Source organism: Bombus bifarius, unplaced genomic scaffold (genome assembly GCF_011952205.1).
Source record: "Bombus bifarius isolate JDL3187 unplaced genomic scaffold, Bbif_JDL3187 scf7180000007987, whole genome shotgun sequence".
NCBI classification, from domain to species: domain Eukaryota; kingdom Metazoa; phylum Arthropoda; class Insecta; order Hymenoptera; family Apidae; genus Bombus; species Bombus bifarius.
Window position 1 is genome coordinate 282456 of NW_022884369.1, and position 23234 is coordinate 305689.

Here is a 23234-nt window from a genome sequence, read left to right on the forward strand (position 1 = left end):
GCGGACATCGTTCCTGCCGGCGCGTGTACGTCGAGCATGAGCGGATTTATTCCTCGGAACCAAACCCCTCCCCCTTTCAAACCCCTTTTTTCGTTCAAACGCGTTCCGTTCACCTCTACACCGCCCAGTGTCCTCTCTTTCTCTCTCCTTGTCCCTTTCACCGCTTCATGATTCTTTTCACTCGTCCACCAATGGATAAAAAGAAAGAAAATAACATCATCCCCTCGAAAACTACGCGACGCCAGTGGTGGAGCACGATAAAGGGATATCGCGATCTCGTCGATTCTAATTCTATAATTCCGTGCTTAAGCTAGCCCCGGGGCCGAGCCTACAACACTTTTATCTAAATCTGTGTCACGCGCCTCGCTTCATCCCCTTTAATGCTCGTCGCAGCCTCCGCAGCCGTGAAGCGTGAAAAAGCGATGCAACCGAGAGCGAATTTCTACGCTCGCGTGTTTCAAGTTCGATTCAAAACTTGAATATAGTCGGTCCAGCGTTAGACACAACGAAACTCTAGCTTTTGATCGAAACGTGGAAACCAGATCAAAGTTCTTTTTAAAAGAGTTTGTAGCGGCACATGAATCAATGGAATATTCAAATTGGAAGAGACTTAGCCAACGTTGTTTTAATTTGCTAGGTTCAAAGGTAAACAAACTCCGGAAAAATATTATCGCCGTTATTTGTAATCGTCAACCGGAGTCACATTTGAACTTTTCGTAATAACACCGGTCGATACAAATAGACTAACGTGCTCTCTAGGAGAATCATTATAACGAGTCATACAGTCGAATAGTGAGCGTAGAGTTGAACAGAAGCATTGAGCGAGCGGCGATTACGACCGACATACACTATCTCTGTACTTGTACTTAAAATGATTTTAATATAACTGACAATTACGAATTCCTCACTTGTCTCTTTAATAAACCAACCAACACGTACCTCGGGTGCATATATGGGTTGTTCTCTTGGGATATATTTCATAAAAATTTCTGAAATCTACGATAGTTCTCCTATTCTTATTCTCGTCAACGTGCTTTCAAGTATATTATATCGAATTTCTTCGTGAAATTTGAATAAAGTGCAAACTACAACCCTCTACATTCCTCTCTACACACGACGAATATTCCCCGTACCGACGTTTATTATCGTCATGGTTATGTGCGAAATTTTCAAGCATCGCAGCCAGTACATTCATCTGGAGCGGCTTAACGCGGATCAAATTAAAAATGAATCATGGAGATCGGATCGCGCGGTGCATCGAACGTCCGTCGTTCGGGTAAATCATATCGCGCGGCGGATTCCAGAAATTGAATTCTCACGTGGGAGGTAAAATGACATCGGCGGCCGGCTAATTTTCATGAAAAATCCAACGTGTCTATCCCTGGTCGCGCGCGCTTTTACATTAATTCGTGGACCCCCGTAGCCGCTTTAAAAGCATCGACCAAAATCAATATCGCCTCTACGGGATGGCCTTTTAATCAAGCCAGATACCGTAATCGCGGCCTACTCTCGTCTCTCCCTTTCCGCTTTTTCTTTTCCTTCTATTTTTCTCTCTTTTCTCCTTTTACCTTTTTTTACTCTCTTGCAACGTGTTCAGTGGCTACCTGGGCAACGCCAGATCATCCTTCCTGCGGACACGCAAGACGTCAGGCTGTTTAAAATTGAAATTTATGTGCCTGCTCGATGAAACTGTGAAGCGTCAGAGGGAGAAAAAGCGAGAGAGGAGAAAAGGTTACGCTGAAATGTACGTGAAAAATGATCCTGTTAACGGGTCGAATGAGAAACCAGGGCGGTATCTAAACATGTACATCGTTTCGGGATAGTAATTTGGAGTTTTCAGAGTGAGATGGACGAGTCTCGAGGATTAGAAGGTAAATTCGAGAAAATTGAACATGTACACGCATGGAGAGGCGATTCGTGAAACACCAACGAAGCGTGGCTCGTCGATCCACGTAATGAGCCGGTGTCCAGCGAGCAGAACGAGTTAATTAATCCTCCAGAGACCGGGCACGCTCTGTATGCGTCGCTCGATAATTACTCGTGCAAGTGCGCTCACACTTGCACTCGTCAAGTTCCTATTCTGACGCGCGATTTCCTCGCCAACCACCTGGCGTACACCATCGAACCGTAAAAGGGGATCGATACAGTCGATTGTCGTCGTGCACTCGATACAATGAAAAAAGATTCAACTATGGCTGGGCTTCGTCAGAAACGTTAACGTTTACGACTGACGCCTGTTGGAACACGAAGGTAAAACTCTAAAGATATTCTTTACGATGATTTACAATATCTCGAGCTTTTTCGAAACTTTTTCAACGCTGTGTTGTATAGAAATAATTTACAGAATGGTGGATTTCGAACTATATGTATAAATTATACGTAACACCATAAATTTTTTAAACATGTTGTTCCTTACATAGAGGGATTCTTTTAGCAACAGGAATAAAATTTGTTTGTAAAGAGCTACGAATCTCTGAGAAAATAAATTATTATTCGATAATCAATGTGGTTCAATTTGCCATTTAATCCTTTATAAAAATAATATGACATCAGAAAATTTGCCAATAGCGGAAGAATGGGAGATAAGAAAGCTTTAGATTGGAACACGCCCGGCGTTAAAGCCCGGTTTTACTCGTTCCCTTTAACGAACTCAGGTAACGAATTAATTAACGAACTCCAGTGCAATTCCGAAGTACCCCGTACATTCCTGATACATCGGCTAATGAAGATCCCGACTAATAGTAGTTCGAATAATCGTAGGACGATAAAATCGAGCCCGCTTAATCGAACATCCCACTTTCCTCTATGCCTTTGGATCCGCTGTGCGATTAAAGCAAGCAGCACCGAAGAAACGAAACAGCCGAACCTCATTTCATGCCATGAATCCACGGGAAAAAAATCCTCCAGAACTACGCCAAGAAGTGTTTTACGTTACGCCTGATGGCGTCGGAAAATTGCTTCCGTCTCAAAGGTGTCTCTGACAACGATTCACACCGAGTGTTTCAGCTTCTTCAAAAGATAACCGGTTCCTTCGTCTGACCGAAATAACAACGTACAACCAATCGTCTGCTAGATAAAAGTTTTTAGACTAAAAATATTCTTACTTTCCTTCGACTTGGTAGAAGATTAATAAACAGTAATTAACAAATAGGAATAGGATAATGTTTGGATGGTATAATGCAAAAATGATCGCAGAATCTTCTCAAAATTTTCTCTCTGGTTTTTCAATAGGATTCAGATCACAAGACTGTGAAATTCAATATGTACATTTCTTAACTTACTGTTTATCTCCAATTTCTATAAATAACTTTTACAATTTTTAACATTTCACAATATAGCAATTTCTATTATACAGGGTGGTTGGTAACTGGTGGTACAAGCGGAAAGGGATTCTACGCGAAAAAAGAAGTCGAAAATATAGAATAAAAATTTTTCGTTTGAGGCTTTGTTTTCGAGAAACTCGACTTTGAATTTTCGCTCGGTACGCGTGCACTTTATCACGTCTCGTTATAACGGATCTCACTGTAGATCGTTGTCTCGATGGAAAAATATAAAAAAAAAATTAAAAAAAAATAAAGTTACCGGTACTAGTAATCGGAACAACTAAGGATCCATGTTTAACATGCTCCAGAGTTCTGCCAACTATCTACAAAGCAAACACCAAGCCTATCATGGACAGTAAACTTTTCAATGAATGGTACGATGAATGTTTCTTAAAATTAATTACAGAAAGACAACAGAAAATCGGGCGCTGAAAGAAAACTCTGCTGTTGCTAGATAACGTTGCCACTCATCACGAAAGCGGGATAATAAGTACAAAAGATGAATTAGTTAAAATCATGTATCTTTCATGTGACGCTGCACCGCTCACACAACCAATGGGTCATGGAATAATCGCACGTTTCAAGCGAATGTACCGAATCGAATTGCTGAAAACATTAACTCCATGTACTAAACCCTATACAACGGAAGAAGTGATAGTCAACCAATACCACTTAAATATGTGGGATTGTTGACGCATGACAGGTAATGCTTGGGTCAAATGTCAAGAATCCAATACTAAAAAACGCGTGGGACAAGTTTTTGAAGGATGACAGCGAACAGAGTTCGGAAGACCCCGAAACAATAAAAAGGGACATAGATAAAAAACTGAATAAAATACCAGGATGCAGAGGGTGCGACAGTATGTGCTGTGATGAACTGGTTTGAAAGTGATAAGAAACATGATACCGACATACAAGTCGATATCAACAGTACTCTTATAGATTTTATAAATGTAGCTATGGATACAGAAGCGAACAAACTTACTGACGAGAGCTTTGAAGACATACTTGATGATAGCTCTCCATAAAAGGCCTAGATGATTTGAACTACAAAATGAAAATAACTCGGAGAAACTACTTATATTAAGACATATACATTAAATATATTAAGAAATATAATATGTTTTAGTGTCAAGTAAGGAATGAGATGGGTAAGATTTTATTTAGCGTTTAATTGTTTGTTTGTACCATTTTTTTTTGAAATATATGTCACTGGGTATACGAAAAGCTGTTTTCCTACTATCCGGATATTTATTATTATTAGTTCCCATAATCAAGGTTCTGCAATATAGGCAAAACAAGAATAGACGCGAAATGGTATTCTTGTATTTACGTTCTCTTTGACTTTCATACTTTCAATTTGATAAGTTAGAGTTAAAGTAATTGTTAATTTAAACCTTTATAGTGAATATCGAGATGGACCGATTAATGTATTAAAGAAATATATGGTCCCACAAAAAAATGATGATGACCTTCAAATCTTATTTAAAAAATAACTTTCGGAAAAAACATGATCTACCACTGCGTGTGCTCCTCGAAATAGCATAACTTTGTCCTGTGTAATCTTTTCCACACAAGCATTAAAAATAATCATTATCATTATCTGTTGCTCTTACAAAATTACGTAAAAATACTCAAAAATAAAACCATGAAAAGAAGCTTTGCAATATTCGCAGAAACAATGGATTATTAGTATTCTTGAAAATGTTACCGTTTATAGAATAGACAGAAATATAAATTCAGTTACAAAAAACCATTTATTAGTAAACTATTTACAAATAAAATTATTTTTATTATTCTCATAATAAATTCACAAATTTCATGGTGCTTGCTTCTATCAACTCTATCAACTCTTGGTCGAATATTATTTTATTAGACGAATATTATTTTGATATACAATATATAACCTCATTATACATCACATACATACATTATCCGAACGTTCTATCATCAGAATGTTGTATAATTCTCTATAGTGTATCTCATATACGTATATATCTATATACATATGTTACATACGTATATATACCTATATACATACGTTACATACGTATATATACCTATATACATACGTTATATACGTATATAATCCATATAGTATCTGTTTCCCCCGATCAAAATTATCGACAACTATATAAAATCTCGTCACAACATTTCAGTGCGGTATTTACATTAGAATACGTTCCATACAATAATGGCGACAAAACGGAAACGGACACCGTTGACAATTGCCGACAAATATGATATCATTCAACTGATGATAAATGGTGAGACTCAGAGATCCATAGCACAAATGTACAATCTTTCACTTATCACTGTGAGCAAAATAAAATCAGACCACGAAGAGATAAGAGCAAATTTCGAGAGCACCTCAGCGGCTGCTAGTAGTTCTAGAGTACAGTTCAGAACGTCACAGGATATACGATTGGAAAACATTATTTACCGGTGGTATTTACGAAATAGAGATAAAAGCGTACGAGTGACAGGAAAAATGATATCCCAAAAAGCTATGGAACTTAAGGAAAAATTACAGATAAAATCTAGTTTCATAGGCAGTGCCCGTTGGGTGGTAAGCTTTAAAAATCGTTACCGTCTCCGTAAACAGGATATCGATGAACATTTTCGAATCACAAATCGAGCTGAAGCGGATATCGTCAAATCTAACTTTGAAAAACTTCTGTTATGCGAGGGATACTCATTGGACAACATTTACAATGCCGATAACACAGGAATATTGTGGAGAGTACTACCAGAAAAAACTTCGATCTTCGATCGTCAGAGAACGCCAACAAGCAAAAGAAGGATGAAAGAAAAGGTTACTGCATTTCTTTGTACAAATGTCACCGGAAGTCACATGTTGCCAATACTAATAATAGGCGAACTTAATTCCTCTCGACGTAACAGAGATTATTATTCAAATGATCTGTCAGTTATGTACAGAGCTAACACCAAAGGTTTGCTGGACAGTAAAATTTTCAATGAATGGTTCGATGAATGTTTCTTAAAATCAGTTACAGAAAGACAAATGAAAACCGGACGCAGAGAGAAAACTCTGTTGTTGCTAGATAACGCTAGCTCGAGTCACGAAAGCGGGTTAGTAAATACAACAGATGAATTAGTTAAAATCATGTATTTTGCACTTGACGTTACACCGCTCATACAACCAATGGATCATGGAATAATCGCATGTTTCAAGCAAATATACCGAAAAAATTTGCTGAAAACAATACTGCCAATATCTGATAGCCGTACAGCGGACGAAATCGTAAGAAATTATGACAAATTAAAGTTCAGGGATTATTGTCGCATAATGCGTGATGCTTGGTTAGATGTCAACAAGGTAATACTGCAAAACGCGTGGAACAAGCTTTTAAGGCGTGGAAACGACAGGAGTACGGAAAACATCGAAATAATAGAAAGGGACATGGATGAAACATTGCAGTTACTGCAGGAATTACCAGGATGCGAAGGGTGTGACAGAGCCTCTGTAATATGTTGGTTTGAAAGTGATAAAAGAGATGTCGACAAAGAAATGGGTACGACCGATATTCTTGCAGATTTTCTACAGGAAAATATAGGCAACGAAATTACCTTTGAAGAAATAATTGACTATCAAATGGTTTGAGCTACAAAATGAAAATAACTCGAAGGAATTACATATATTAAGACGTATATATTAAAAAATATATTAAGAAATATAATATGTATTATTGACAAGAAATGTATGGGACGCGTAAGATTTTATGTAGCGTTTAATTGTTTCCTAGTACCATATGGTTCCAAATATATGACACTCATTACAGAAAAAACTATTGTTCTATAATTCAAACACATTTATCATTATTAGTTCCGATAATCAAGGTTCCTCTGTATATCGAAGACAAGGAAAGGCGCGAAATGGTATTCTTGTATTTACATTCTCTTTGACTTCTATACCTTCAATTTGACAAATTAGAGTTAAAGTAACTGTTAAATTAAATCTTTGTAGGGAATATCGAGATGGATCGATTAATGTATTAAACAAATATATGGTCCTATAAAAAAATAATGATGACCTTAAAATCTTATTTAAAAAATAACTCTCGGAAAAAACATGATCTACCACTGCGTGTACTCCTCCATATAGCATAACTTTGTCCTGTATAGTTTTTTTCATACAACCATTAAAAACGAAGATATTTAGATATTCCGCTTTAGGTGTTCCGATTTATGTTCCCCACTCTGTATATCAGCAGATATTTATCAGTGCGAGTACCTACCAAAGCCGCTGGATACGTAAATAATCTGTGCAAAACTTAATTTGGAATTAAATTTATATTTATAAAATCATATTATATAGAAAGAAATACAATACACAAATTAGCTTCTTTTTTTCCTCTTCTATCTCGTATTCTTTATAATTTGTCTCATTAAACGAAAAAGGTACTACAATTGTAATTAATTAACTAAATATAATTATTAAGAGTTTAATTATTGGGAATGGCGACCTCGTCGATTTAAATGACTGTGAAATATATTATCAAGATTTTCATTCTCAATAACTTTTCGTCGGTTTTGGTTTTCAAGTTATGAAGCAATTTGTTCATCACATACATACATTATCACAACGTTCAATCATCAGAATGTTGTATAATTCTCCATAGTGCATGTCATATGCATATACAGGGTGGTTGGTAACTGGTGGTACAAACGGAAAGGGGGTGATTCTACGCGAAAAAAAAAGTCGAAAATATAGAATAAAAAAAATTTTTTTTTTTTTCATTTTTCCATCGAGACAACGATCTACAGTGAGATCCGTTATAACAAGACGTGATAAAGTGCACGCGTACCGAGCGCAAATTCAAAGTCGATTTTCTCAAAAACAAAGCCTCAAACGAAAAATTTTTATTCTATATTTTCGATTTCTTTTTTCGCGAAGAATCATCTCCTTTCCGCTTGCACCACCAGTTACCAACCACCCTGTATATAGAGGGTTTTGCGATAATCTAATATTCTGAGCAATTAATTTCTCTGATAACGTGAAGAGTATAATGGAATCTCGCAAAAGACTTGATTAATAATTGGCTGATCGACTAACTTTAGTCGAGAATCGATAATCCCCTTCTCCTTTCCTAAATAAATCCAACTTTTCAATGAAATCTACTCTGCTTTCACAGCAATACTTCCTCGTCTATGATTGAGAAATTTAACTGAAAGCCAATCAACGCGAAAGAGCAATTAACCCTAGCTAATTATAGGTGCCTAATCCCAAAACCAAGCAGATTGCGAAAACGGAAGTAGCTGTTACAATGAATCTGTTTGATTCACGAACATCTATTCGTCATTCTTGACTAGCGTTAGTGAAGCGATTCCCTGTTTAGGAAGCTGTTATCGTAGTCAGCCGCGGAAGATCAGAGAACCGACGAGTAATTATCCTCGAAACGGAAACACACCCTGATCCTTGGGTCCTTCTCCCTGACGCTAGTTGGTGGTCCCGCGTGCACATTAACGGCATGTGTGCCGAGTGCGTGCGACGTGATTGATTTGCTCGGCGTGTGGCTAACTTGAATCAGACCCGCGGGTTGAGTTGCACACTTGCAAGAGTGAAACACACGCGTGGTTCGTGGGGATAATCTTGAGAATAGCAAGAGTTCGGGGGGATTGCGTTTATTTATTCACGAGCTCGATTAGTCGAAATACCTATAATTGTTATCGATCAGTGGATACGCGTTAGGGTGGAGCATATTAAATGTTTTCATTACATAAAGCTTGAACTCTTTCATGACCAAAGTTATTTATATGTACTTTAACAAGCCATTAATGAATTATTGACTAAATTAATGGTAAATTTAGTTAATCAAAATAATGATTCATTATCTTTTCCAATGATCTGAAATTAGAAGATTCTTCGAACGGTATTTTCACAGTTTCTTTATTCTAAAGTGATTTGTTGCCCGTTCAAAAATAGTCCACGAGATTGTTTGTTGATTCTATATGGATCATCTAATTAATAGTTTTTAGGTGGATTAGATAATTAAAGAATGTAATATTGACAGTCGATGGCAACTGAGTTTAGAAATTTACCGGATAATAGTTTATAGACAAAGGATAATTCATTACCGCTGATAACATTTTATATTTGAATTTCACCGACGTAATATTATTTACCCTGCATTAGTATTCGCTAGTGGAACCGATTAAGACTTTAAAGGTAATGTTTAATATTCCCTAACTTTGTTTTGCGAATGGAGGAGCGCAATTTCATTGCGACGCTATCGAATAACCTACACCCGAAGATGACGAGAAGTTTCGAGTTTAAACGATGCAACAACTTCCGAGTTTCGTCCGTGCAAAAATCATTTAGGTAACCGCCGCACCGTCGCGTCGTTTTACCTCACTGCTTCTTCTAATGATAGGTATACAAGATATCGCGAGACCAGCTGAGAGATTAGATTGTATTAAAGCATTCTCAAGCGGTAAATTCCGTATTCCTTTTACTCAGCGAAGGCGAATTCCGGTGTTCGTCAAAGGTAACATTTTGCGTGAATGAAGTCAATGAATAGATAGACATATTCTTAATAACACATATCAGCTTTTAGAGATTTATGTAAAATGCGAATTATACGTAAATTACGAATTAAATACTGAGATTCGTGGATCGCTACGGATGATATGATTGTTTTCAGTGAAGCAGAAAAAGGGTCGTAGTATTATTTAATACATCATTCACCAGTTAATATTTGCCTCATAAGTAAGACACAAAACATGAAAGGATGTGCTTCCCGACGACTATCTACGCTTTCTATGGTTAAAGTACAGAATGCGAATAAAGAGCAGGACGGTTAAAGCAAAAAGTCCCCTTCTAAAGTTTTTATGACTACAATTCTGATTCTGATTGCTGCATATCTCTTTTCTCATTTATATATGTTAATTACTTTGTAGAAGGGTAATTTTCAGTGCAATACGTTTTATAATTTCTACATTTGAAGATAACTGTTAGCGCATATTTTTGGAACGTATACAAGGATGATAATGATTGTAGATGTAATTACAAATGCTTGTAATGAATGAAAATGAGTTTGAAACTTCTATTGGAACATTTGAAAATATATACTAATGTGTTTGAAGGTTGTGTTTGGAACTGAAGAAAGTTTAGCAAAACTGTGTGGTATCATTGTATGATAATATATCACTCGTTGCTCAGTTACCGACAGCAGATAACGTATATGAGACCTGGTAATTGGCATAGTTTTCTAAAAATTAATCTTTACATTGCTTCTTTACTTTGTTCTTATATCAGTTAATTAATCTTTGGAAAGCGGTGCTAAGCTAAAAACTAGGCAAACAGTCCAGGTTAAACGAACCAAAATTCTTTTAAAAACTTTTTTGGCAGTCTAAACTGAAATGACAAACTCGTAGGATGCCGTGGGATATTTCAAGGACATCGTGGCAAAAATGTGTCTTAGTTTAAATTAATTATAAAGTAGATATACGTAGGCCATAATCTATGTTTTATTGCATATTCTTTGTAATAAAGTATGATCGTTTCGTGAAAAATGGATATTGGTGCATCCTTACTTTTCATTTTTAACTCGCATCGTTTGTTTTAAGCCTTAGTTTTAATATAATTGTGAAGATCAAGTACTTAATTGATGTATGTATTTACCCACAGAAGTAAAATTTTGGTGATCTTTTAGTCTTTTCATTCCTTTTTGCTCTGTTCATTGGTTTTTCGCTTTTTCCATTGGACGTAATTTGTCCTTTTAATTTACCGATAAATTGTGTTGACTGTATGTCTGATTGTGAGTCACACTATCTATATTTCATAATATAGTATAATTAATAATTGATTTGAGAACACAAAGATTAAAATATGAAAAATTAAAAAATTTACATTTTTATATTTCAGATATATGGAATTACAATTTTGTTTGAAACTAATTAAACGAATCATTTAACTATTATTGTACAATAATTTATTATTTTGATAGTGTACAATGCTTTCTGAAGTATTGTAGAAGGATAGAATTCTATATTTCGTTGTAATTATAGGATATCTTGTTTTATATTTTATTTATAATTTTATAGAAGACTTTAGTTGTAATTCAAACCAGTACTACGCTGCTTCGATAACGTCGCATGCAACACGAAAATGGAATGGTAGGAGAGGGTAGGTAACCCCCAAAAACCTAGAACTCAAAAAAGCAAAAAGCACTGAACTATTCCTGCCTCGTCCGTGGTTTTAATTCAAACTACTATTATATTCAATCGATAACGTCGCATGTGACATAAAAATGGTAAAGGATCAAGTGACCCCCAAAACATGGAACACAAAAAAGTATTACATGTTACGTTTATTCTGTACTTAATCAATGAAATTACAATCATAGATTACCCTTTGTTATCCCACGAACTTAACTCCTCTATCATTTTCGTTTCACATGCGACGTTATCGATTCAGTATAGAATAAGACTATAGCACTAGTGGTTGGAATTAAAATTATATGTAGCTATGGAATTAAAACACCCCAATGAATACTTTAACTACCTACATAGGACATTATGCACAAAAATTTATTCATTCAAAACACTAAACAAATTTCTAACAAGTGCCTATTACCCATAAACATAAACCTGACTTGACTTAAGAATAGCCTAACTTCCAAATCGTCATAATCATAAATTTTATTCAACTTAAAGATACCTTCTAACTAATTCTAAATTTAAGTTAACTTGTCTATCAAAACTCTAAAAATGTTTATAAGTCCTACCTCAATATCTAATAATATATCTAATATATCTATATCTAATAATAAAATATAATATATCTAACAATAAAAAATAATATATCTATATCTAATAATAATATAATTAAGGAAAAAAGATGTTAATGTAATTGATGTTATATGGAATGAAAATAATTTTCAGGATATTGAGATTGTGCACTTCTTTTCATTGGTTCTATAAAAGGTTTTGGAACAAAATTCAAATTCCAATTAGTTTAACTAAATCTCAAAGTTCTTTAGAGCCTACAAAAAATCTAAGAGTTTCTTATTATAAATCCTACTTGTACAAAAACCTAAAGATTTATACAAACTACCCAAATGAAAATCTGAAGATCTAAAGACCTAATTAATGCAAAAAACGAAGAAGAATGGATGCTTTTTAGGATATAAGACTTCTTCCAATGATCTCAAAACATTTTATCCATTTTAAGCCTCATTATAGATAAAAGAATCAAATTACCAAACATCAAAATCAAAATATTCTAAATGTGAAGCAATCTGAATTTGAATTTAATCAGAAATTGAAAATTGGGTTTGAATACTACAAAATGAAAGAGGAATTGACTAAAACCATATGGCTCTTAAGAACCAAACAACTTTACATTGAAGTACACTTTATGTAATTTCAATTATTTCCATATAATTTGAATGTTACTCAACCATATATTTTGAGTATTGGGTATTTAATAAAATTATTTAAAAATGATACAAATTTTAAACAATACGACAACAAATTAAAAGTGTTTGTCAGTATCAAATAAATACCAGCAGTATTTTCAAAAACAAACGCTCTGGAATCAAGGAGTGCTGAAAAAAGACACTAGCCAGAAGGGCCATTCACTTGATATAAACCCGAACAAACTATGAGTGAAACAACTTCTTCGTTTCGTAATACTAATTTATTAAATTCAGTTATAAAATAGAAAATTTGAAAAATAAATCACGAAGAGTGCTTCATCTCACTTGCAATAATAATTAATTTACCACTGAAAAAAAAAAAGAAAAAAATACAAAATTCCCGGAAGCTAACACCACATAAGGATGAGTTAATCATTTCACGCAACGCTAGTAAATGCTAATCTATGCACTCGTACTGAAATATACGCAACACTAATGACGGGAGATCTCAATGCAACCGAATGGGAGGTTGCTGGTATACGATCACTTTCGTGCAACTATATCAGCTGCATCAAGTGATCCAAAAGACTGTTCGTCAATTTCAGTAGGAAGATATTCGCGCACTTTATCAACGCAACACTAATGAAAGAAACCCGACCATTCATCGACGCAACGCTAATTGTAAAAATAATCAAGACGGCCGCGATTGAATAATTATCGCAACACTAATTCTTCGAAATAAATAAAATTAAATTAAATTAAATTAAAACTACTATTTCTGAATAAATTATTGTAAAAGCTACTTCAATTACTCGCAATAGGCAAAATTCGCAACATTACAGAATTAATTAATATTCAAATACAGAATAAGTGTATTCTAATATAACACCATAGGATTCTAATAACTGATAATAAAAAGTGATAAGAACAACCGCGGCATCTTATAGTTCGCAACGCTAAAGCAAACACTAATTCAATCCGACATTACCACTCTTTCGCAACTCTAATTTATAACGCGAAATTTTAACTAGTTCGCAATTCTAATTCACACCGATATTAATCATTCGCAACACTAATAAAAAAACCGCGATTTGCCCAATATAGTGATGGGCCGACATGTAAATCAGCCAAAAAGATACTACATACTACTACTATAAATACTAAACAAGAGCATAGTGACAAAGTGATAATAAAAATGACTTTCCATGCTCTGGATAATCCAGAGAATGGAATGCCATTAGTAGTTGCCCTCTTCTATGGCAATTGCCGGGCCTCTTCGGCTTGTAGCCTCTTCTTTCTTTGAGCGCAATGCTCGCTGAAACTTAAATCTAGGCTCGAGACTTTCTAATCACAAACCAAAAAATAACTTACAAAGGTGAAATAAAGATATAAATCACGGATACTATTCCCCGTGCACATGGATGAGCAAGGATCATAGTGATCGTTGCCCGTTCGCATGTGCATGTTCGAGCATACGTTCGTTTCGAAAACTTTTCGCGATCACATCCGCGAAATTCGAAAAATCGATGGTCAAAGACGAGTTTTTCTACTTGTGCCAGCTTCACCGTCAATTTTTCAAATGAAATTTCCTGAAACAGGTTGAACCTACCCGACCAGAGACTGTGCCAACCTGCCCGGCCCTACCTACTTATAATTAACATTCACACCAGAAAGTATACTACCTATCCTACCTAGTCCTATATTTAAAAAGTGGCAAAACAAGCACACCAACACATTCGCTCCACGGTTCTCACACATGACCCGGGCGCAAAAGCCTACACTAGAGAGAACGTCCCGGGACGTCTCCGACACCCGAGTTTGGCACACAACTTTCACACTCTAATTTACGTACGTACCATTTTACTGAAATCAACTGACGATAAATAGCGACCATTGCGTAAAATACGATAAAAATACGTATACTCGTACGTCTTAATTTTAATTAGAAATAGATTTACAATTGAAGAAATAGATTGCATTTTCTAGAGAAGTAACGTTATTTGAACAAATGATATGAGATTTGATACCATTGTTTTGTAATTTGAATATTATTGTAGAATCAATAGTGTTATTATCTATATTAATATTTGTGATTTGCTTGAATATTAATAAGAACCGAAACGACGCAACTCCACAGCCTAACCACACACACACACATACAATGTGGAAATTACGTCGTGCACGATACACTAACTATCGTCAGTCGCTAATAAATTATTGAATTAATGGTCATCGTGCCCATCGCCTTTCTTTCACCCAAGTAGCGCCTGGGCGCGTGAATGAGATCCTGGCAATGGTCACGGAAGGGGTTAAACCTGAAAATCCTGAGCTAGATGATTAGTACTTATCTGTTTTGTATGCATCTAACGCACTATTGTTCTGTCATTTTGCATTTATTCATTTTATTTGAAATTATTCTAAATCTAATATTAATTTACTGAATTTAATAATGCAATGTATTATTGAAATTCTAATATTGCAGAAAAAGTAGACAGCGAACACAGAATTTATTTGTGAATGAAGACATTAAAACAATCTTAGGCGATCCCTTCATCAAAGCACATTTCCGGAATCACGAAAAAATGTTCAAAATTTGCTGCTTTGAGTTCAGAATCTACCTGCCGCGAAGTTTCTTCTTGCACATAAAAAGATACATTTTTGTACGGAAAGAATTGGACTTTAATATTTTTACAACAATGAAATTATTTAATATATTATCATGAAACAAAAGATGAAATAAATTACTTATTATAAAAATTATTTTTGATATGTACTGTCATCATTGTAATTACAATTTTTATTGCAACGAAGTCGAAGGATATCCGACTTCTCTACTGTAAAATAATCAATTCAAGTAATTTCAGTATTTATTATTTATTAAAATACTATTCATATTTTACTAATACGCGTACTTATATCCGAATAAATAAGTTTGACTTTTATAAATAATCATATTAAGTATATTCTAATCTTAGAAGTAATTGTATTAAATATATTTTCAATCATAGATACTCAAATTAATTATTATTATTAGCATATAATCATACATAAATGGTTAATCGATTATTAACATTTCATTAACGTCATTCGTCTTAATAAAAAACGTGATATGCAAAAAGGCCTATCCTGAACTAATAAATAAAACATATTAAAAGTCATTATGTATTACCACTCACGAGTATAATAAATACCCGCGGTCGCTATGCTCGTAAAAAGTTCTACGTAATACAACCAGTCACCCGTGTCGATTCGGACCTTTCATCCTACGATATGATTGAGTGACCGGAGGGACAAAAATGCATGCGACTCACGGTTAGATGCGAAGAACGATGTCATCAATGTTGGAGTAGCCCAGAAAAAGCCATCGTGAAGGCCGTCACCAAGGAAAAACCATCAAGCCCTATGGTGGAAATACAGGCTTTGAAATATCTGTAACGAAACATAGAATATTACAATTTATTCTTAAGGACAAAACCTTTTTGTTTATTAATATAATAAGCAAAAGTAAAGATTTTTAATCAGATTTTATTTCTTGACTAATTAATTACGTTTAAGGAAAAATACAAGAAATAGAGTTAACTGAAGTACGATACTTACATTGTTGGCTTTTGAAGCACTATTAGATGATCTCCACAGAACAGGAAGAAATAGAAATTGTAGAAACCTTTAATGAAATACTTAACATTATAATTTATTCTTAAAACAACAGTGTTGATTATTTCATATATTCAAGATAATGAAACACAGAATTCTACTTAGAATTCTAATAACAATCAAAATTGAAATTCTAATACACTCTAATTACTATAAGAATTGAAACCTCTAACATAACAATTTGAAATTTAGATTTTCAATTCAATATTGAAATTTTAAGGTTTCATTCGAATAAGTTTTAACAATAATTCAAGCAAAACACATGGAATATATTAAATTGTTGCAAAATACATGAAAATACTTACATTCTTGAGCTCCAGAAGAAGCTATGTCCTCTTGAACACTGACTTTAACATCGCGAACGAATATTTAAAAAAAAACATATATATATTTAAAAAAAAAGAAAAATAAAAGACTATTAACCTGCCCGTTTAAATAAACCGACGAACAATCACTGATTCTAATTTCGCGTATAACTATTACAATTAGTATTAATAAAAGCTATTATATTCTGAGAAATATTGAAATTGCAATTCCGAAATAAACACTGTCTCTATTAATCGCATTGCGCGCGATTGCAAATATTCTCTTAAAGTAGAACTGTGTTAGTATTGGAGGAGGGAAGGATTTGCGGCGGAATAGAGAAGAAAATAAAACATGTTTACGTATTTACGTTTTGCCCCCTAGCGAGTGTTTGTTTTGAAAAGTATTGCTGTTTTTATGAAGCTATCAAGAGGATATATGAATAAGCATAAAATATTATTTGTGAATTTTATAAAACATCTCTAAACTGAACACTAACGAATATTGTAAATGCAATTAATTGATTTCGAGGACTATACCGTGACTGCGTGTTACTGAAGGCGAAAATATGTCTTGCAGTGATAAACTATATCACATTTTATAAATACTCGAAAATCTGTGTAACATATCAAAACTTCCTTGGCAAAAAACTTGCTTAAAGAGCACGATAATATTACGCGCCAAAAGCTGAACGTATTGTAATGGCGTCGTCTTTAGAAAGAATAAAAATTATTGTTGAAAGCGTGCAGATGGCACTACTATAGAAAATTTGCGCGGGATATGCAGCAAATTATATGCATAAAATCTAGTCAATCATGAAAAGTTGACAAATTGGCTATTAATCATTATAGAGTCCAATCCACGCTATTTTGAATTCCCAGTTGTTGTCTCGCTATGATCTAATAACCTGTACAAAAGAAAATCACCAATTTAAAACAAATGTATAATATTTAAACAACTAAACTAAAACAATAATAGACTTTAAATTCTATCTCAAAAGCTAATAGTATATACAAGCTACCGATAACTCTAATAACTGAACACACGATCGAGAAGAAAGAATAAAGAAGAATTTGAAATACTACTTAATTTTGTTATAATAAGCTAATTAAATTAATAAGTGAACAAACGTTAGTAGAACAAACCTAATAGTAGTATGTAAAGCGGTATAGAAGTAGAAATATATACTACGCAATTAACACGTCGCGCACTACGTAAATTAATACATCTTAACGTCACGATTTTCGACACCTGAATGACGCCCCCCGCGGCCCGGTTCGCCTTGCACGTTTCATAAGGGTGGGGATGAATGTTTATCCCGCGGTAAATCGACCGTGCCCGAATCAACAAATTCTTGGAAAACTCGCTTGATGTGGTAAGAAATGTTTCCAACTACGAAGTTATCATGTTACACGTGGAAGGAAGGAAGAGGAAACAAACACGTGAGTTCGAAACGCATATATGTAAATACGTATTAGTAGAGCATTTGTCGAGTATGAAAATGAACAGAAAAAATGATATTTTTTAACATTTCCATATTTAGAAAGTTTAATTATTTTTGCATATATAATATTGATTTACTGTAGATAACTTCCATTATCACTTTAAAATTTTAATATAATTTTATATTAGAAAGTAAAACAGGGTTGTGTGAAAATACATTAGGGTTACATATATTTAGAATTGAGTTATGAAAATTATAAATTGTTATAAAATATTATCACAGACAATCGTTTGAGATATTATAGCAGATATTATAATTAAACGTTTTATAAAATAATTTCGGAAAATCTTTAATCATTACAAATTGAAATATTATTCAACATTACCGATTAAATATAGAATAAGACAACAACACTCCTAGTGGTTCAAACTAAAACTAAATGTTGCTACAAGGTAAGGACAGACTGTGTGACAGAAATACGTTACAATACCGACACAGAACGATAAAACATAAATCTAAATTACCTACAAAGCTGTCAGAAAATGAAACAAATAACAGTATGCATATATGTATTCCGTAGATTTATGAACTGAATGTACATATCTCCTTTAAATTTAGCTAACAGCGCATTTACTAATAAAATTTCGTTTTGCAGCAAGTGAATCAATATTAATCAAAATATGTACAAATTAATCTTTCTGAATAAAACCACTAATATTATAAGGATTCTAGCATACAAGAGAAGCTTTCTACTACGTTATCTGTATCTATTAATTATGCAGTCCTATTTTATTTCCAAAAAATTTCTACAAACAATAATGGAAGGAAACAACAAGCGTTCCATTAAAATCAATTGTTCTTCTTTATTGTCCAATGATTCCATTTTAAGATTACCTCCGATCTATCGTAGTCCTTTCTGAATTAACAGTTAATGAAAAAAGGGCGAACTGAAACGTGAGAAACCGCGCTCTCTTACCGGAGCACGGCGATCAAAGTACTTTAATTAAGAGCATCTCCATTCTCAGGTACCGGAGGGCCCCGTCTCCCTTCGCTCTCCTCTTTGGCTTTAAGTCAGTACACCGTGGAAAGGAAGGATACTTAGGAAATCAGCGTTACGAAGTAAAGCCAACAGAGCGTGAAGAGGGGTCCTACGACACAGGATGTTCTCCTACCTTCCGTGTCGTTCGCACTCCGAGCCCCCCTACCGTAAAATCGTCTATTCGTGGAAAGATACTGACAGTGCTGTTCGAAACAATGCTACGTGCCCATAGTTATCTACGTGCGAAACACCCCGATCCACCGTGCTCCAGACAACACCAGACATTAGAAAAACTAATTTTACTCTTTCCCCTGGAAAAAGAACGAGACGGGAGGTGTTAACAACCGAGACATCTCCGTTCCATTCTCGTTTGACCTTTTCATCAAAGAATTTTCTAATTAATAAGTCGAAACAAAAGACGACCGTGCATCGTGGCATGAATAGAACAATTATCAACGTGCTTTAAGCACCACACAATATGTCATTAAGCCTTCCTGGCAGCTTTTATTCCGTTCAAGCTGTTACATGCGGGTCGTAACGGTACCGTCCAAATTAGGCGACCGTTGCGCGAGCGTACACTCTAATAAACGCGCTTTTTGTTAATATCGGCCGTCTTTCCTCATCGCGAACCGTGACTCCTCACGGACACGGTTTGCTGGTGCCCATTACCGGAAACAGTAAATCGTTTCCTCCTAAATTACGAAGGCGAGAAACCGCCGCCGCCTTGATCCCGTCCTATAGATTACCACTCGGAAGAATCTGTTTACAAGTCGTACCTTCTCCCGCTTACGTTCGTCAAATATCATCGAAAACGGTATATCGTCGCGATCGAGAGTATTCGTTATAGTTTACAATAGAATTTGTTAGTATGGGAAAGAATTCTTTTCAATTACAATTGCAGATTCACGGCGCGAGCCAAGGAATATCGCGGCGATGCTCACGATAATCGGCGTTGTAACGCGCGCGTTCCACGCTCCTTCGCCATAATGGCGGCGCCGCGGCGGTAAAACAATTCCCGCCGAGCATTCCATCAAATTCCTACAAAGAAGCTCCAGGAACTAATAATTCTCTTCCTGGACGTTGTCAGGCTATGAAATTCGTATGAAAAAAAGAGATCTAGATTATCACGGGGGAAAACTGTTCTTGTCAGGGAAACGTGCATGCCGTGACAAAGCCGTGTTTCGAGGCACGAGCTATCGCGAGTCGCTTCGGTACCCCCGAGTGGGTACGCGGGTACTTGACGAGATATAAAAGAAGAAGAACACTTGGGAGGAAAAAAGATCGAAGAACGAAGGTGCACGCAAAGACGTGGAAAGGAACAATGACTCGCGGTGGTAGCGGCGTTTATAGGGCCGTATCGACCGACAGTGGGGTGAGTTGAGCTCGTAATTAGTCATAGTGCGATGCGCTAACAGCGGCACTCTGCAAGAGTGAGCCTCGCTCGTTCGTTCTTTCGTGCTCGATGCTCCTACCGCTGCGACTCTGGGACGAACCTCGGAAGCTCGGCTAAATCATACACAGGGTGACTCGAAATTACCTGACAATTCCTCAGAATACGTTCCTTACAGTTTTCTTTAAACGTTTCTTCCTCTTTTGTTGTTATCTGATTATTGAGCGAGCGCACGAGAGATAAGGATCGTGATAACTTTGCAGCGACGATTGTTTGATGCTTCTTCGTAACTTTGTGTAGGTACTTTGAGTTATAGTAGATACTACGAGGTGATTTAAGAAGAGTGGAAATGGTATTTTATTACTCTGCGACAGATGCTAGCTGCAAAATACTACAAATAGGACGATCAGAAGGCCCGTGGTGTACGTATAACGGAAAACGGCAGTTGCATCTGTCGCGAAGACCTGATTTATGCTCATCGTAACTAACGGATCACAGGAAATTTCATAATTGCGTAGGTAGCTCGCGAATCTTAGTCGCGGATTCATCCTCCACGTCGCCGTCTTTTTAACGAGATCCTGTTATTGCAACAAAGTGACTACATCGTTAACAGATTAGCTATCGACGTGCAAATTGTATGAATAATGGCTCTAGAATAAAATTTGAAAACTCTTTCTCTGTATTTAGCGGAAAATCAAATAAAATATTCTCAACGCTTCCTACAAACATAACATAGGCGAAAAATAATTTTATCAAAGTCAGTGTAGTACGATTGACTTTTCCATTAAACGTTACTTCACCACATAATTGCGTTGAAGACTTTCCTTCTGAAAACTTGTCATCGAAGACAATAATCTCGATTTTCCAACTTATTTATAGACCGTAGAACTCATCGTCGATTCATAGACAAGGAACGTTCTCTTTTAGGTTCCATTTTTTCCCACCGCTTTCCTGTGTTTCTCGTTTCAAGAACACCCCGTAGACGTGCACCTGCAACATGGTAGACACCACCAGTTCGTTTCATCGTGCCTTAGCTACAGAGGGTTGCAGCCACGGTGGTGTACAGTACGTTCGCGGCAGAATCTGAAAAAGGGAAGGTGGTAATCGTGAGGGAAGAGGGAATGGTCTACGGAATGGGAGAAAAGGAGAGACGAAAAGCGGCAGAGCGAAGCCACAGGCGGCCAGCCGTGTCTCCGGCGAACTCGGTCGGCAGCTCTCTTGCCAATCCTGGCATTTCCACTTCTATGTGTGTTTATGCACCTCTAACGTGCCCGTCGTACCCATCGACCATGGGCTCCACTTACGTCGCGCACACATCACGCGCGATATGTGTTCTACCGGCGAACAAATGACGGTACGCTGACCTTTTCCTCGCTAGATAGAAAGCACGCGTCGGAAAAATCGTTTCTAGGCGCTACTTCCTACGTTTTGAATTAATTGGAAAATAAACCGAGAATAATTTTTTGCAAGTAAGAAATGGAAAGCTTTCGCATTCGGAAGATTGGCGAGGTTTCGTGTGAAAACGAAGGAGAGACGTTTCAAGGGTCGTATGCTAAGAACGTTACTTGCTCTAATTTTATTCGATAATAGATAATGTATTTTGCACATCTACCACCTATGATACTTGCTTAAACTCTACTTACATTAAAAATTTTACTTTTATTATCTGTTGAACTTACACTATGAAATTTATGACGCTATGTGACCTATGTGTTATAACATAGACTTTAGAAGCGTATAAATGTTGTTGCAGAATTTTTATCGAAAAATTGATGACTAGAATTCATTACACATAGTAACGCGAGTGATTAGCATTAGGATATCTCTTCGGTGTTAGAGAATTTTCAAGAGATCTAGTTCTTCAAAGATCGATTTCACGTAGAAACATATCAAACTGCAGAATCTTAAAAATTACACCAGGGATTTTCTTCGATCGGTAATGACGAGAGGTAGTGCAGATCGTGGCTGTGATTCGACGATGTAGCTGCTAGGTATTACTAGTACGGTTTGCCAGGTCTCATCAATCGAAAGCATCAAGCGAGAGCCGGTTTACTGACAAGATTAAGATATGCCACGGCCGCGAGCGTCGTAATTTGTAAGAAGGAACCCCGTAGACACTTTGGTTATGACGATGAACCGAGATACGTATCTGGAAGCTGCGTACATCGATCGAAATTATTTGCGTTCTCTGCTATGAATATAAAACTATTATAGAACAGCTAAACACATCCTCTGTGTATAGAAATAAGCGAGCATTTTTTCAGAAAGTATTTTTCATATTGCGTGCTTTCTGTAAATTTGTACAAACTTAAAATTCTCTACAAATGCGTAAAATATCTGCAGTTCACTAATAATAACATCTCCTAACTAACAAATGAATTCGAATCGAATAAAGATATTGGAAATCTGAACCATGAGTTCTATTGCATGACGTACAAAGATAAACAATTGGTTGGAACCTATTGAATAAAGCTGACGGAAGCACAGCGTGTCAAGTAAAGCGATTTCTTTTTCCCGTGGTTCTTTCTCTGTCTTATTTCGCAGCTGTGGGCTTCACCTGCGAAACGGTCCGTTGCCTGTGAGCCACCGCCACTGCAGGTCTTACCTGTTGAAGCGAGCCAAACACCGCGCCATCGTCGTCCAACACCTGTTACGAAGAGCTCACAGCTCTGAGTCAGGTTTTCCCTCGACTACCAGG

General features: G+C 35.9%; 1 protein-coding gene and 1 long non-coding RNA gene across 2 annotated transcripts; both read left to right on the forward strand.

Annotated features, from left to right (window-relative positions):
- Positions 1-5517: 5517 nt before the first annotated feature.
- LOC117205300 (jerky protein homolog-like) lies at positions 5518-6948 on the forward strand. The gene has a single exon (XM_033443572.1). It carries the CDS (start codon positions 5518-5520, stop codon positions 6946-6948), a length of 1431 nt encoding a protein of 476 aa, XP_033299463.1.
- A 10835-nt stretch (positions 6949-17783) lies between these two features.
- On the forward strand, positions 17784-19751 carry LOC117205222. Its single transcript, XR_004487199.1, has 2 exons — positions 17784-18105; positions 19133-19751. It is a non-coding gene; the product is annotated as an uncharacterized LOC117205222 (long non-coding RNA).
- Positions 19752-23234: the final 3483 nt, after the last annotated feature.